Source organism: Spea bombifrons, chromosome 5 (genome assembly GCF_027358695.1).
Source record: "Spea bombifrons isolate aSpeBom1 chromosome 5, aSpeBom1.2.pri, whole genome shotgun sequence".
NCBI classification, from domain to species: Eukaryota; Metazoa; Chordata; class Amphibia; order Anura; family Pelobatidae; genus Spea; species Spea bombifrons.
The window spans coordinates 31846623-31862137 of record NC_071091.1 but is presented as its reverse complement, the minus strand read 5'-3'; the positions used below and the strand labels follow the sequence as shown (position 1 = coordinate 31862137).

General features: G+C 39.0%; 1 protein-coding gene across 2 annotated transcripts in view; it reads left to right on the top strand.

The window, feature by feature from the left end:
• SEPTIN7 (septin 7) overlaps positions 1 to 14996 on the top strand; it is a 32957-nt gene extending 17961 nt beyond the window's left edge. Inside the window, exons 5-13 of one of the 2 annotated variants that reach the window (XM_053466258.1) lie at positions 4539 to 4656; positions 4972 to 5064; positions 5382 to 5478; positions 7387 to 7438; positions 8244 to 8369; positions 9869 to 9889; positions 12040 to 12175; positions 12837 to 12976; positions 13914 to 14996. In XM_053466258.1, the coding sequence (XP_053322233.1) occupies positions 4539 to 4656; positions 4972 to 5064; positions 5382 to 5478; positions 7387 to 7438; positions 8244 to 8369; positions 9869 to 9889; positions 12040 to 12175; positions 12837 to 12976; positions 13914 to 13953 (823 nt within the window). In that variant the 3' untranslated portion in view covers positions 13954 to 14996. The remainder of the gene's footprint in view (positions 1 to 4538; positions 4657 to 4971; positions 5065 to 5381; positions 5479 to 7386; positions 7439 to 8243; positions 8370 to 9868; positions 9890 to 12039; positions 12176 to 12836; positions 12977 to 13913) is intronic. The other variant, XM_053466259.1, reaches the window with a different exon arrangement.
• Positions 14997 to 15515: the final 519 nt, after the last annotated feature.

Sequence of the window (15515 nt, the reverse complement as noted above, 5' to 3'; positions counted from 1 at the left end):
TTCAAATTGTGAATTTTTGCCAAAGTTGGCAACGCTAAGCATCCCTATTTTGGAACAGATGCATTTGGACTGAATCCAGCCCCCCATTTTACTGTTCGGAAGTCAGACTTTAACTTTCCCTTAAACAGGGAATTATTTTTTTCCATGGGTTTATTGACCAAACTAACACATTCTACTTGTGTGGGATATTCAGTTTGATAGCCAAGTTTTACTCTATAAAGCGTGTATTGAAATAAATTGGATGTCTTTTTGTTTCTTTTTAATTGTGCGTGCTACTGCTTCTCATATAATGCCACAATTTTGATTTGGTTTCGGCCTCGAAGCCTAGAATTGCAGCCCCATACATATGTGTTTGTAGTAAGTCATAAAATATATTTTTTTTTCTTCTACGTGGCACATTATTTGATCACTGGCATTGCTCATAATCGGTGTAGGAACTATCAGGGTCGCGACTGCGACCGGGCCCTGGAGTTCTGCCAGTCAGGGGGGGGGCAAGGGATGCCAAGCGGTTGTTTTCAGCAACCGCTCGGCGTCCTGTCTCCTCTGCTTCCTGCCGCCGCCACCTGCCTCAGAGCTGCCCCAACTGCAGTGGTGGGAGCGTGAGGCGTCTGTCTCGGGTGCCAGCACTTCACGCTGAGCGCCGGCATATTACGTCGTATGCCGGCGTGAAGCAGTGAAGCAGCGTGCACCGCAGCAGAGCAGCGAGACAGAGGCCTCGCGCTCTGACCACAGGACTTCAACACGGTAAGTGAACTGCAAAGGGGGGGTAGGGAGATGGTAGATAGTGAGAAGGGGGGATGGAGAGGGTAGATAGTGAGAATGGGGGGATGGTGAGAAAGGGGGATAGGGAGAGGGTAGTTGTGAGAAGGGGGGATAGGGAGAGGGTAGTTGTGAGAAGGGGGGATAGGGAGAGGGTAGTTGTGAGAAGGTGGGATAGGGAGAGGGTACATGGTGAGAAGGTGGGCGATAGGGAGAGGGCCCGTAACAGATTCTCGCACCGGGGCCATGAGGCTTCTAGTTATGCCCCTGCCCATAATTAAACGTCCAATCCACTTTGACCCAGGTTTATCTTGGCAGCATTAGTATGAGGGGTGTTTATGTGACTAATGGTACCAACCAAATGCTGAATAGGCCATCCCCTGTTTTCAAGCAGGCATGGTGTGCTATACCAGTGAGAAAAACACTGCTTGGGATACTGTTATATTCAATCAGAGTAGAATATTAAGGAGTCCAGTCTTAAATATAAAGTTCATTATAGTACGTCCCAAGTAAAACTTGAAGATGCGGTTCATGAGAGTCCTCACATACCACATGCTTTCTGGTTTTAATGATAACATTTCATGCTGACAAGAAATGAGGGACAGAGGAAGAGTGTTGGTCCTGAGCCAGAAATAGAGTAATGTTTTACATATGCTCCAGACTGAGGGGAAATCATCTGCTGATTGTCCCTTTTTGTCATTAAGAGATGGGTTAGTCATGTCTCTGCACATCTGTGTCTTAAAAAGAAATGATCAACATATCAGAGGTTTCTGAAGCTCAGTCCAGAGCTTATATTGTCATATACGTACGCTGGCACTATATAGGAAGGTCCATAGTCAGCAAGCAGACATGAGGCCAGAGACTGATATTTCTAGTGGACAACATTGGCTGCTTCCAGAAAAAGAATATTGTTATTGCGCAGAGACCCCAATACGTGTGCGCACCAGGTATCTATACTGCATTGATGACATTTACAAGCTAGGTTTGACCAGTTTTCAAAATTGACCTCTAATAGCAGAATAAATGCAGTGTCCAATGCAGAAAGAACATCTCTTACGAAGAACTTTATTATCTGGAGCTCCATCACAGCTCCATCAGTAGAGGAATGCTTTCATTTCCTCTCTGTCCAGTTCTTGGTTCAGTACTTTTCAATGTAAGAGACTGGATAGTCATATCTTATGAGTACAAATAAAAAAAAACTATTGTAATTAGCAGACGCAACTCTACAGATTGCAAACCTCCCAGCGTTCAAAATGACTAAATGGCTGAACAGGAACACAAAAAGTTCTGACCACCTAGAGATACCGCCATAGAGGAAATGGGATGCTTGGGCCACTAATAAGATTTTGTTAGTAGGGAAGTTAAGAGTCTAAGATATACACATGGAAAATTTGTCCGCCTACGCGCAAACAGGCGCTTATGAAATGTTTAAGAATGTTGCATAATTAAACATAAAAACTTTTATTTATGTGAAAAAAACTAGAAAGGCTTAATGCATGCAGAATGCTGTGGTGTGAAATGGACACAAATTACTGCCATTTATGCTCTCTTGGCCACATTTTGCATATAAACATTTTTGTGGTCTGTAATGACTGGCTATTAACATGAATTCATAGATTCCTTGTAACTTCATGAGCCACAGGAGTGTTTCCAATGTGTGGCATATTTAAATAACAGAAAGCACAGCTCGCTGCTTAACACCGGGCCACGTGGTTTATGCTGCACCCTGTAATCTGTAAAGTGTTTATCACCCCTCTTCCAATGATTTTACTTCCCTTCTAGAAAGAACCAATATCACTAGATAGCATTTATTTATTGCTCATTCTGTTGCATACGTTCTTTGAAACTAATGCCGCTAGAGTACACACAACACTGAATACTGTGTGAGCCTCGAGACTTTGTGACCTAATCATGTTACTGTACCTTTAAGGCTAAGCATTACAGCAGAGCTCGGGAATGTTGGCGCGTATAACACAGATGTAGCATTTGCATTCTTACCACAGGAAACGGCAAGACACAGAGCAGAGTCTGGCAGACTACAGCACTTTTCTTTTAGCATGGTGGCTTAGGTTAGAGAATGTCAAGCGTCTTCCTGTGTTCAACATGACCTATATCCTGCCTCCCCCCCCCAAAGATTTTTGATGACATTTAACTTTAAACTTAAAAAAAAAACTTGATGTTTTATCTCAGCTAAAATTCTTGTTTAGGAAGAATTTTAAAGCACGCAAAAGCAATTTTCATTATAGAAGTGAACTGCTTCTCAAACAGTTAAATGGCCTTCAGAAACCACTAACAATGGAAAAATGAAATGTGGACCTTCCAGCTTTAACAATTAAAGTAGGTCTGTAACATTAGCTAAATCAGCAAAATGTGGCACTAATATGTGGTTGAGTAAATGCCAGTCACTTGATTTTATTGCCGAGCCATGCGGTGACCCATTAGTCCCAAATCTCTCCATCGAAAAAAAAAAAAAAAACTTACTGAACTTAGTGATTTTGTCTAAACAGAAAACACAAAAGGCCATACTGTTCACCGCAACCTCGGCGGCAACAGCAAGGTGCCACGCAGAACAATGAGGTTTCCCTCTTCTAACCAACCGAACAGGAATAACTTACAATAAAGTGGCATATAGCCAATTTTCTTTCCCCATGCATTTATACAGGTATATTCAATCTCTCAAATATGTTTACACAAAAAACTCTCCCCGTTCCACCATTTTGACAAAAATTGTAGACCATATACACCGTATCATTGTGGTATGAGACCTTATCGTAGGAATTGTTTGCATTATTTGATCCAGATATTAATATAACAAAAGTGGAATCATTTACGTTACTACAAGTAAAATACTAATCTGGCTGCTACAGAACAATGCTTCGTGTCTTCTCAGTAGGAGATATTTGAATTTCCTTTGGCCTTCGACCTGTATTCAACAACTCTGTGAATTGTGTCTTCATCTTAGTCGCTATTTAGGAGCCACTCGGCTAAATAGCCACAGGTATTGCTTGTGTTTGAGGTTCTTGAAGCTGAGAACAGGGATACATCCACATGCTTTGAGAAACTGATGCAAATTCAATGTAAAATCCTCCCCCGCCCAACAAAAAATGACATTGTATGAAGACGAGTAGGACGTGAAGAGGTGCCTTTTAAGTGCTTTGTGATCAATTGATTGCTTTATGTGTTTGTTTTTTGCTTCCCTGCCAAGTTACGCATTAAATCTTTTTTTTTTTTTTTTTTGTGAGGCCTTGCGGTCATATTGGGAAGAGGAATGTATTGTGATGTGGGGAAACTTCATTTCACACATTCAGCGGAATGTCCCAGTCGTTAACATTAGTCTCATTATGTAGAAAGTTCCCATCATATAGGACATAAAGGAGACGGTGCAGTGCCAAGCCAAAAACATTTATTTCATTCCACCTTAGCTAAGCACCCTGAACAGCTGAATAGCCATTTACTTTAAAGAGTATCTATTGTTTGTTTAGGAATGTAAATTGACAGAGCCTGGGTTTCTCTGAAAAATAAAAGTTAAGAGTTGTAGGTATTTGTTTACGGATTACAACATTTTGTGCAATTTGTGAAGGTCTATAATGTCATCAAAAGCCTACTTCAGAAGTAAAAATGTTGAGCTTTTCAACATAAAGCTATGGTTTTTACTTCATATTTTTTGTCCGGTAGTTGAATTTTCAGATGTTAATGCTTACTGTAAATGGGGATAAAGCTCATCTTACTAGTTCAAGATCTTAGTTGAGTTTATATGCATCTCAATTTTTCCCCCCCAGATTGAAGCCGCTGGACATCGAGTTTATGAAGCGCTTGCATGAAAAAGTAAACATTATCCCACTTATTGCCAAAGCTGATACGCTCACACCAGAAGAATGCCAGCAGTTTAAAAAACAGGTGATATATGATCACGGCCTCTGTTTTTGAAATAAAGAATATGTATCAATCTTAACAGAGATATGATAAGTGTGTGTAATAGAAAAATCAAATTTAAGGGGGAGGGGGAAATCCGCGCTTCCTTTAATCAGTAGATGGGGGTCATTAAACTTGAGTTCATATTTCCATGTCCAAGTTGGATCCGTTTCAAGTTTAATGGTCTTGGTACTTGGTGCGATCTCTCTGTAGTTATCCTTCAATGTTAGAGGAAAAGGGCTGTTCTGAAAATTAAAGAGCATACGACAAACTTAAACCTGGTTATTTGATTCCCCCTAGATAATGAAAGAAATTCAAGAACACAAAATCAAGATCTACGAATTTCCAGAAACAGATGATGAAGAAGAAAATAAGCTGGTGAAAAAGATCAAGGTTTGTCTAAAAATCTTTGAGATGCCACATGTTCAAAATATCACATCTATATCTGCAAAGATGACACCTATTCAGGAAATTGTAGTGTGTTTTTAAGCCATGGTGTATCATTCAGAGGTTATTTTAAGTCACTTTTCTGCATTCTGTAAGAGGAAGTCAGAGGGCAAGGGTGACAAATATAAGGCCTGTGGTAGGATTTACTACTTAGGCCACCAAGCCTGATTGTTTCAGCCCTTTTTCTTTCTTTTAATGCTCATTTTGTATGTTTATGCTTCCCATACCAAGCCTTCACATGCACCATACTGTTGTCTTTTTAGGATCGTTTACCCCTTGCTGTGGTTGGTAGTAACACTACCATAGAAGTCAATGGCAAGAGAGTAAGAGGAAGACAGTACCCATGGGGAGTTGCAGAAGGTGAGAAGGCCAATGGGATTTTAAAGCTTTTTCTTTTTTTTTTTTATCCCATTTCTTCACTTTTTCACATCACCCATGGCACATGTTCTTGCCACATGTGCTGTTCAACCAGAACTTTTCTATCCTAACATGTTTACTTCGCAGATGCTTATTTCTGTTTCAACACAGAGCTGGAAAAATGAGAGTGGTTGCCAAAAATGTTAGCGCTTCTCATTTTATAGTAAACAACTGATACATTTCTATGAGGGTGGTTGGCTCAGTTTATCCTAGATACTTCTGATTTACAACATCCAGAGAACATTGGCATGCTTTTTGTCTTAATTGAATCTGGGAATCCCATTTTTGACACGGGGTCCTAATGTCAAAATAAAATAAAATAACGTTTTAGAAGAATATGTATTTTTTAAGATCATTGACACAAATTTATTGCCTGATACCTCTTTCAGTAAAATGATCAGCATCTGCCTTGACTACACCTGGTACAAAGGAGGATTTGTAAGAAACATAGTAACAGCCTTGTATAAGGAGTGATGAGACATGGGGTTTTTTTGGGGAGGGGGGGGGTTGTGCACACACACACACACACACACAACTGAAAAACGTATTCTGCGCCTCTAGTGTATAAAAAGCAGCGCCATATCTGCTAATGTGTCGCTACTAGAACCAAGAAATAAAGAACAAAAAAGAAAGTGAAGTGGTGCGCTTACCCACACTCTACACGCTGCGTAATTACCGTACTACAAGGGGTAGTAATCCTCTTAAAGGATATCAACTAAGCAGCAATAACATAAGGAAACAAAGGAAAACGTGTAAATCAAAAACACAATCGTGTCTGATAAACCAGGAAGCCTAGACAGAAATAAAAGGCTCAGAATATTCAGCTCAAAGGTTAACTATGTATTTCAGAGGCAAAGCTCCACCATCAAACATAAAAATGAAGAGGGTAGTGTCAGTAAAACATATTTTTACAATATAAAAGTATCTTATATGAAAGCAAATAGCAGAACGTATAAATAGTCCTCGGTACGAGACATTACAAAAAACATTACTTTTTTTTGTACTGTCTCGTGGTGATTGAGAACTGTGTGACATGTCCCTGGCCAAGAGTTTATTAATCTGTGTAGAAAAATGTGAAGCTGTTTCCTGAGAATGCAGTCTTCTTCTAAAGACCGTGTCGTAGAAGCAGATGTCCGGCAGATCCTGCTTGGTTTGCTCCTCACCCTTGGCTCTAGGGCAATTTGTGTGATGCTTACAAACCAGCCATGTTTCTTCGCTACCCTTATATCTGCTTATTTTCTTATAGCTAAAATACCTGCATAGTGAGGAATAGCTTTTAAATAGCTGCCTACCACCATTACTATATTGGCAAACAAACTGAGTTCATCAGAATGGGCATCAAGTAGCTCTCATGGCAGGGAATTTGCAGCAAAGTCTAATAAAAAATGAATGTATATATTTCCATGCAGTAAATTATTAAATCTTTGTACATTTCATCAACCAACAAGCTTCTTCAACGTGATCAAAAATTCCTAATGGAACCTGGTTTAATGCCATTAGCGATATATATAGAGGGTTATTTGAATCCATCCGTTCTTAAAATTAACCATTTTTTACTTTGTATATATTCAATAATTCCAAAAACAGTTTTATCATTATCTTTTATGTAAAACTTGAGAATGGTAATTCCCATTTTGTGCCAAAATAATGAATCCTTCCACAGAGCAGTAATTGTTTTTGTTTCATTAATGCTAGCATGTGCTTAGTCTGTACTATTGTAACACACCTTTGCTACAAATTTCTGTTTCAAATCTACACCATTTACAGTTTATGAAAGAGTTTTAAATGTGACTGAAAATGCATGCTTTTCTATTAACGTCGGGTGCTATTTTTCTCACTTTCTTGTAACAGTTGAAAATAGCGAGCATTGCGATTTCACTATTCTACGGAACATGTTGATAAGGTAAGCAAGAACCTTTTATCTGGAAAAGTATCTGTGCTACGTTTTAAAGGACACACAGCGCCAAATGAGACGGTTCTGGTATTTGCCTACGACATGTCATATGTTTGAAGAGAAAACTTGCAAGTTCTTGTTGCGCTCACCGACACCACCTGTGTGGTTATTCTTGATTCAATATGAAGTGTTTCTAGTACAGGAAACCTTGTCGTAGTTCATTTTGGCCGAGGACGCTGCGACGTGTGATAACCTGGTACACTGTAAATGCCATTCCACTAGCGCATTAAAAAGTAGAATGACTGTCTTAATTATCAGCAAAAGTCTTTGATGGAATGGACTACATTAGCATAGCCGTAAAGGATCAGCTAAGTGTGGTGTTTGAGCAGTATAGGTCAACTAAAATATCACATGACTGCAGATAAAGGAAGTGTGGATCAAAATTATGTAAAACCAGGTTTTTGTCAATAATAACCTAGATTACTGTGTACTGTATGTTATGCTCAATGAGAAAAATATTTTCTGCGGAACTTCCATTTTAAGTGCTTTAGAGAAAAACCCAATATATGGAAAACTAATGCAAACCACTCGTGGATCCCCAATAGAGCCGCATTTCATTTTAAAGGAGCCCTTGGGCAAACCTTTTGTTATTGGGCCATATACAGATTTGTATTTGGATGGAGTCTTTAGTCAACGTTAATACCTTTTTATTGGGCCAGCATAGAAAAAAAATGTAAAGATTACACTAGCTTTCAGGACAAGACCTGTTGATGCAGCCGATTGATCATGTCCCTTCTGTTTTCTTTGCTCTCAGAACTCACATGCAGGATCTCAAGGATGTCACCAATAACGTACATTACGAGAACTACAGGAGCAGAAAGTTGGCAGCCGTGACCTATAATGGAGTGGACAACAACAAAAACAAGGGACAATTAACAAAGTGAGTGTCTCACACGGGTTATGTTCGTGACCTCTATTCTCTTTGTATTGCCTGTTTAACATCCTCTCTGGGTCATTTCACTTCTCCTTTCCCTCAGACTTTTCACTACGTGTGTTATCACTTTCAGTCATGGTCTCATTCCACCTTCCGCTATTTTGTCATTTGCATAATTTGGTAACAATTCACCACAAAAACCTGTTTGTATGTACATTCTTTTTTATTATTTGTATCACCTGTTAAAGTTTAGCAGTATTGGTCATTCCCATTCAGACTTTCTGAAATACTGTCTATTAAGTTGCAGTCACCGAAGTTAGATTAGACATTGCAGTGTTTAGGTTCTTTTCTTTGATCTACCGTCATACACTTGTGTATTTAGATTATCAAACAGTACTGTCCTAGCAGCTGCAGAAGGAATTAAAAATAAGAATAAAAAAAATCCAATTTGCCCACGAGACGTTCACTGCACTTTTTGAAGTCACAGAGGGTAGGTTTGTAGTTCATAAGGTCTTGGGTATGCCTGATCAGCTTTAAATGGATTGTGTAGCTGAGCCTGATGAATGGTATGTTTTCTCTGAGATCTGTTATAGATTTGGTGTTGAGGCCACATAGAGTTCAGAGTATTGCTTCATCGGGAATGCTTTCACTTTTGCATTTGGGAAGGCGCTTATTGTTTTTAGGGAAAACTGTGAAAGCCGGAGGTTTAGCATAAAACTTTTTTTTTTTTTTTTTTTTTTTGGACCAGACTTTCCGAGCTCGTTTTGCAAAGTTTTGACATCGAGCTGTATTTAAGTGAAGCTGTGACACGTTTCAGAGAGATCCTGTTAGTGACTCCTGTGAACTGATATCTTGACATCTACAATAGGGACATCTATTTTTCTGTACTTTCAAGTGCTGCGTAAAATGCATACACGGTGAATGGCATCCATTAATATACCGTGTTGAAATATAGGCTCCTGATTCTAGACATTAATCTCATTATATGACATGCAGTCATATAATAAGAGAAATATGAAAACGTGAAGGTCTCGGTGCTAGTCATGGAAACACTAGCTGGGGACATCAGGGCTGAGGGAACAGAGAACAAAGTATTTTAGAAAAATGTACCTTTTACACCGTAGCATAAAGGTCCTTAATGTACACTCCCTTTCAATCAGATTATTTGAATCATTATTAACGCAGGCATGTTAAATAAATAAACCATTTTCTAAATGCATGCATGCATGCTGATGAAGTTGTCAGCAGTACATTACCAGCACATTTTGCATTGTCTGGTAGATGTTGGTAATTTTTTTCCCCCCTGCTTACTAACCAGTCTCCAAACAATATGTGGCTGGCTTTATAACCAAATGCTTTTCTGAAAAAAAATATATGCATGTTCCTTTTAAATTCTTGCTTCACTCTTGGAATCATAAATGCACAAAGCTCTTAATTTGATTGCTTTATATTTAATTTAAGCATGCTAAGTCTTTGTATTGTGTTTTTGTTTGTTTGTTTTTTAGATTTGACACAGTTGAAGGCATGTAAGTGGTCCTTTCTAATTCATTTTTTTTTTTGCCAAATATCTTGCTTCCTCTTAACAATGAACAGTAAATATTTTTCCATAGATGTTTACTGGCTTTTATGAAAAGTTTATGAAGTTATGCATGAATTCCTCTTGCCATATCATATTTTTGCCACTATGTATCTGCCATCTATGAGCAATTTAAGCCACACGGAATGGATGAGCTGACCCCTTCCTTTTCTGAATCTGTGTGGCTTTATATATAAATTTGTGTGTGTTATCTAGGACAAATTTTGCGGTCACTTGACTTTGTCTTGGGACAAGGTGAAGTAGCTCCTGAAGCATTAGTGTAATGATATGATTTGTATTGCAAACTCTGTGCCTTTGTTACTGAACAGCTCAGCCCTAATTTCCCTCTTTTGTGGGCAGTGGCGATCATCTTCCTTAACTCGCCCATTTAGCGTGCAGCAAAGATCTCAATAACTGGTCCTGCTTTTATTTGTAATATAAACTTCATTCCCATCTAGAAGCTACTGTGCTCATTTCTCATACATGTTTTGTGTAATAATTCTAGAAATCTAAGAAGGAGCACTGATTTGCTTGCAACTAATCTGTATATACATGTATGTGGGGACACACACAACCTTAATAGAATATAGTTTACGTCAGGGCCAACCAAACGTATGTTGATGATGGGGACTAGCATGGCGTTTGTAGGAGCCAGATAGTTATACCCATGGAGATCTATATAAAACACAAATTCCACATTTAGAAATCTAGGAGAATTGGCTACTTGGCTCATTGTATTTAAGTTGTGGTTTAAATACAAAATTTAAGAATGTGCTTAATTTGATATCATGTGCTATGATCTTTCTTTCTTCTAACAAGCTTCCTTATGAACATTGTATAGCAATGCCCGAGTTGGACTTCTTAAATTGTTGTGTATACATTCATAAAAGGGCAGATTAAAATCCTTTCCTGATTCCCGAACTCATCGTGCTAGACACCGAACAGCCATAACATTATGACCACTGACAGATGAGGTGAATAACACTGATGATCTTGTTATCATGGCACCTGTCACTTGGTGTGTTAGAAGCAGGAAAGAGGCGCAAGGATCTGAGCGACTTTGACAAGCTCCAAATTGCGATGGCTAGACGACTGGGTCAGAGCATCGCCAAAACCGCAGCTCTGCAGGGTTCCTGGAGTGTGGAGTAGTCAGTACCTATCAAAAGCGGTCCAAGGAAGGAAAACCGTGAACAGACGGTTCATGGGCGTCCAAGGCTCATTGATGCATGTGGTAGGCAAAGGCTGGCCCGTGTGGTCCAATCCAACAGACAAGCTACTGTAGCTCAAATTACTGAAAAAGTTAATGCTGGTTTTGATAGAAAGGTGTTGGAACACACAGTGCATCAATGTTTGTTGCGTATGGGGCTGCATAGCCACAGACCAGTCATGGTGCCGATGGTGACCCCTGTCCAATGCCAAAAGCTTCTACAATCGGCACATAGGCATAAGAACTGGACCACAGAGCAATGGAAGAAGGTGGCCTGGTCTGATGAATCACATTTTCTTTTACATAACATAGATGGCGTGTGCATGTGTGTCCTTTACCTGGAGAACACATGGTACCAGGTTTTGCTAACGTTTTGGTGTCAGATGCCACAGCATACCTTCAGAGGTGTAGTGGAGTCCGTGCCTCGAAGGGGCAAGGCTGTTTAGGCGGCAAAAAGGGGGAACCTAGGCAGGTGGTCATAATGTTATGGCTGATTGTTGTATAAAATCAATGAGCTCTTACGTTGAATGGCTGTATGGAGATATTCTTCATTGGTTGGGCTGGAGCACTTAAGGAACAAAAATGCAAACTTTCTAGCTATTGGCATCACAACCAGTGGGGCTTTTCTTGTTGATTGTTTCTTATTTTTCACTTTGCCCTAGAACTGTTCCTGTTTAACATATATATATTAATGAAATCTTGATTAGTGATCTGATTTTTGGATGGAAGACTGCACAGAATCACATTGTCATTTCTTCTCCACTTGTTCACATTGCTCACAATTTTGCATGTTTTGGGAGAATTCTGGTGGTTTACGGAATAGTTCATTTTTTCTGCATATTTTTAAGGAATTGCATTTTTTAAAAAATTTTTGTCTTTTTCTCTGCTTGTAGGAGCCCTCTGGCTCAAATGGAAGAGGAAAGAAGGGAACATGTGACCAAGATGAAGAAAATGGAGATGGAAATGGAGCAAGTCTTTGAAATGAAGGTTAAAGAAAAGGTTCAGAAACTTAAGGACTCTGAAGCAGAGGTAATGCCTTTCTCAACTTAGTCCCAGTGGATCATTTCAAATTTTATTTACTCCTTGCGCAACAAATTACACGTGCAGGTGAAAGACAATTATGAAATAGTAAGTCCCTGAAGTTAGAGCCCTTGTAGTGAGGAAGAGTTACTTCTTATCAACGTGAGCTGGGGTCTACCAAGACACGGCAGGGACTGAAGAGTATGGTTATAAAAAGTGGCCATTTTCTGTGTCCGATATCGTATCAGGGCACGGAGACTTCTTTATGTTTTCAAATGCCGCATAGTGTTCTTATCGGATAATTTTAAAGTTTTATTTCAGCTTCCCTTTTACTAGCGTTCTGTAAAAGAGAATTTGTACAATTTGCCTGGTTCTAAATAGCAGTTTACCATTACTAACATGTTGCCTTAGTGTAACCCTTTGTGGCATTATTTGAGGGTAATATGATGCCAAGAACGTTATTTAAATGGAGTTTGTGGTATATATTCAACTCCTGTCTGCTACACAGTGACTGTTAATGCACAGTGTCAGATTTAGCATATTTACTTTTTTTTTTTGTTTTACTTTAATACCGCCAGTCTCAAAAAGTTAAACTTCACTTAAAAAAAAAAACAAAAAAAACTATTTCATGTTTGTACTGATAGCACAATTTGTCCTCTGTTCATTGCAGCTTCAGAGACGTCATGAACAGATGAAAAAGAATCTGGAGGCTCAGCACAAAGAATTGGAGGAGAAGAGACGTCAGTTTGAGGAGGAGAAATTAAACTGGGAAACTCAACAGCGTATACTGGAACAGCAGAACTCTTCCAGGTAACTGAAATATTTACTTAGCTACCGGCTTTTAATGTCATTTTATCAGTTTTCTGGAGGTGATGGCACTGCTTGTCAAGCCATTTTCTACCTGAGCCAATCTTCTCTTCAACCAAAACAAACCCAAGGGTGCGAGTTGGCCAGTTGTAGAAGTTTGAGATGGTTTAGCTGAAGCTTGTGCTCCTCCACTCTTGACAAGGCAGGTGATAAACTGCCAACAGCAGCTGACCCAGCTATACAATTTAGTTATTTTTTCTTAAATAGTACTCTTTTACAGAGATTTGCACATACATAACTGCTAAGAAGCAGCTTTCTTCTATAGAACTAAGGATAACCGTTGTCATAGCGACATAGCTAAGGGAATCAATGCGTTGACAGTTTTAAAAATGAAATAATCATCTCCATAGCAACACAAAGGTTTTTTGCTATCAGGTAAACAGATATACCTGAAAATAGACTAATGGTAACCCCCCCCCCCACAAATATTTGCAAAGATGATCATGTCTGCGTAATTGGCATTCAAACACACATTTTCTTTTGTATAGTAAAAATGTAAAAGCTTTTACCTTCAATAGGAAGGGTTTTTTCCCCCTCGATCAGAAAGTACAATAAAAGAACATGACTTGAAGCCAGAAGGTTGACAACAGGATAATTTTCAAAATAACTACAAAAAAAGGGAGTAACTAAAAAAAAAAAAATCAAGAAGGGCAAATAAAAACTAAATAGGTAGATTTAGCAGTCTTTATCATGGTTTCTACATGAAACCTGCCATTAAAGCTGAAATATATGAATAGGCACAGTTCTTCTGCATTTTACTGTTGGAATGACTCGCTGACAGGTTTATTTTAAAATAATTTTATCCCAAAGCAGATTACCGTAAAAAGTGTAGGAGTTTAGCTTGTATGCAATTGTGACTTTTTCCTCTTCCTTTCCTTAGAACTTTGGAGAAAAACAAGAAGAAAGGGAAGATATTCTAGAATTGTTTAACCACTGCACTCTTATCAGTTGCCAACTTGCCAGCCCAGACATCAGTGTTTGTTGGAGCCATTCAGCCACTGTTGAAACCAGATGCATCCTTAAATGTTGGATTAAATGGCATGAGCTTTTTTCTTTACTTTTTCCCCCTTTTTATTTTTTGGTGGAGATGCCTTGAATTGTTTGAGGTCTTGCATACCTGAAGAACTATACGCTTCAAGTAACTTTCTCCCTTTTCTCCTTCCTCCTTTTTTTTTTTTTTTTTAAACCGATGTCTTCATTTTAAAAACAAGATAAAGCATTTTACTGTTGTATAACCATGATCTGGTGGCTGGTAGCAGGAAAATCTACAACACAAGGACTCTGGCTTATAATGAAGAGTTAAAAACATGCCATAGATCTGTTGCATCTTCTCACTAGCGCACATGTATTACAAGACTTCCATACATACGGTTTATTGTAATTTACATTTTCCCCTAATTTTGACACTTCCATTGTTTAAAACTACACATGGGAACATAGGCTTACAGTGCACAGAAAAGCGTTTTTTTTTTTGTTTGTTTTTTTATCATTTTAAATTTAGAACCACCCTTTTGTGTTGGGGAATTCTTTAAGAAATATATACTATTTCCATTTAGTAACTTTAGCCAGGAGAATCTAATTACTGCTTCCTTTTGTAATAACATTTACCTTAGATATTTTTTTCCAAAAATTGGTCCTACTGAATTAAAATATAGCTTTTCTTTACAGTAGGAACCAGTGAGTAAAACTTTTTTTTTTCCATCTTTTTAAATCCTTCCCTAAGTTTTGTGGTAATGCAGCAGGAATGATGCATTTATATAGGTCATTTCTTGGTAAAATTAACAGCCAGTCTGTTCCTACCCTATTGTGCAGTCTGTTTTATGGTTTGGTAGAAACAGAAATAATGATCTTGCAAGGAGAGGAACATCACAATTTTGCATTTAGCTGTATTCATATACTGCATTTCTGTATTTTTGTTTGTATTGTACAAAGTCACATAATAAAAAATGTTGTGATGTAATAACTTCCGTGAATTTGTATTCTGTTATTGCTTACTGGGAACTCTCAGACTTTTTTTTTCCTTTTATAGAATACTATAGTTTGTGTTGCATGCTTTAAAGGCACATTCCAGATATCATTGCACTTTAAAGCATGCAACCCTCTGCTATTTCAGTGCACGTCCAGCCACCACTCATCTCCAGCGCTTGTTGAGGCGAGCATTGTGGTTGGCTCTAAGCAGTCTTCAAGCCAGTATTGTACCTAAATGGGGTGCCACTCATCAGGGGGTGCCGCACCGGCCACCTAACTCGGGCCTGCAGCTTGCCGCCATGGTGCCCGTGCACTGTGCAAGAAAACTTACCGCCCAGGTTACTGCTCCCCTTGGGTGGGAAAAGTTTCCTCACACTACACGGGCACCACAGCAGTAAATGGCGGGCCTGCATTAGTCGGTCGCTAGGCTGCATAGCCATCTGCGTGGCCCCAGTGACGCTCGGCCGGCCCCTGGACCAGTGAAATCTGCAAGACAGGTAAGGGAGTGCGGGAG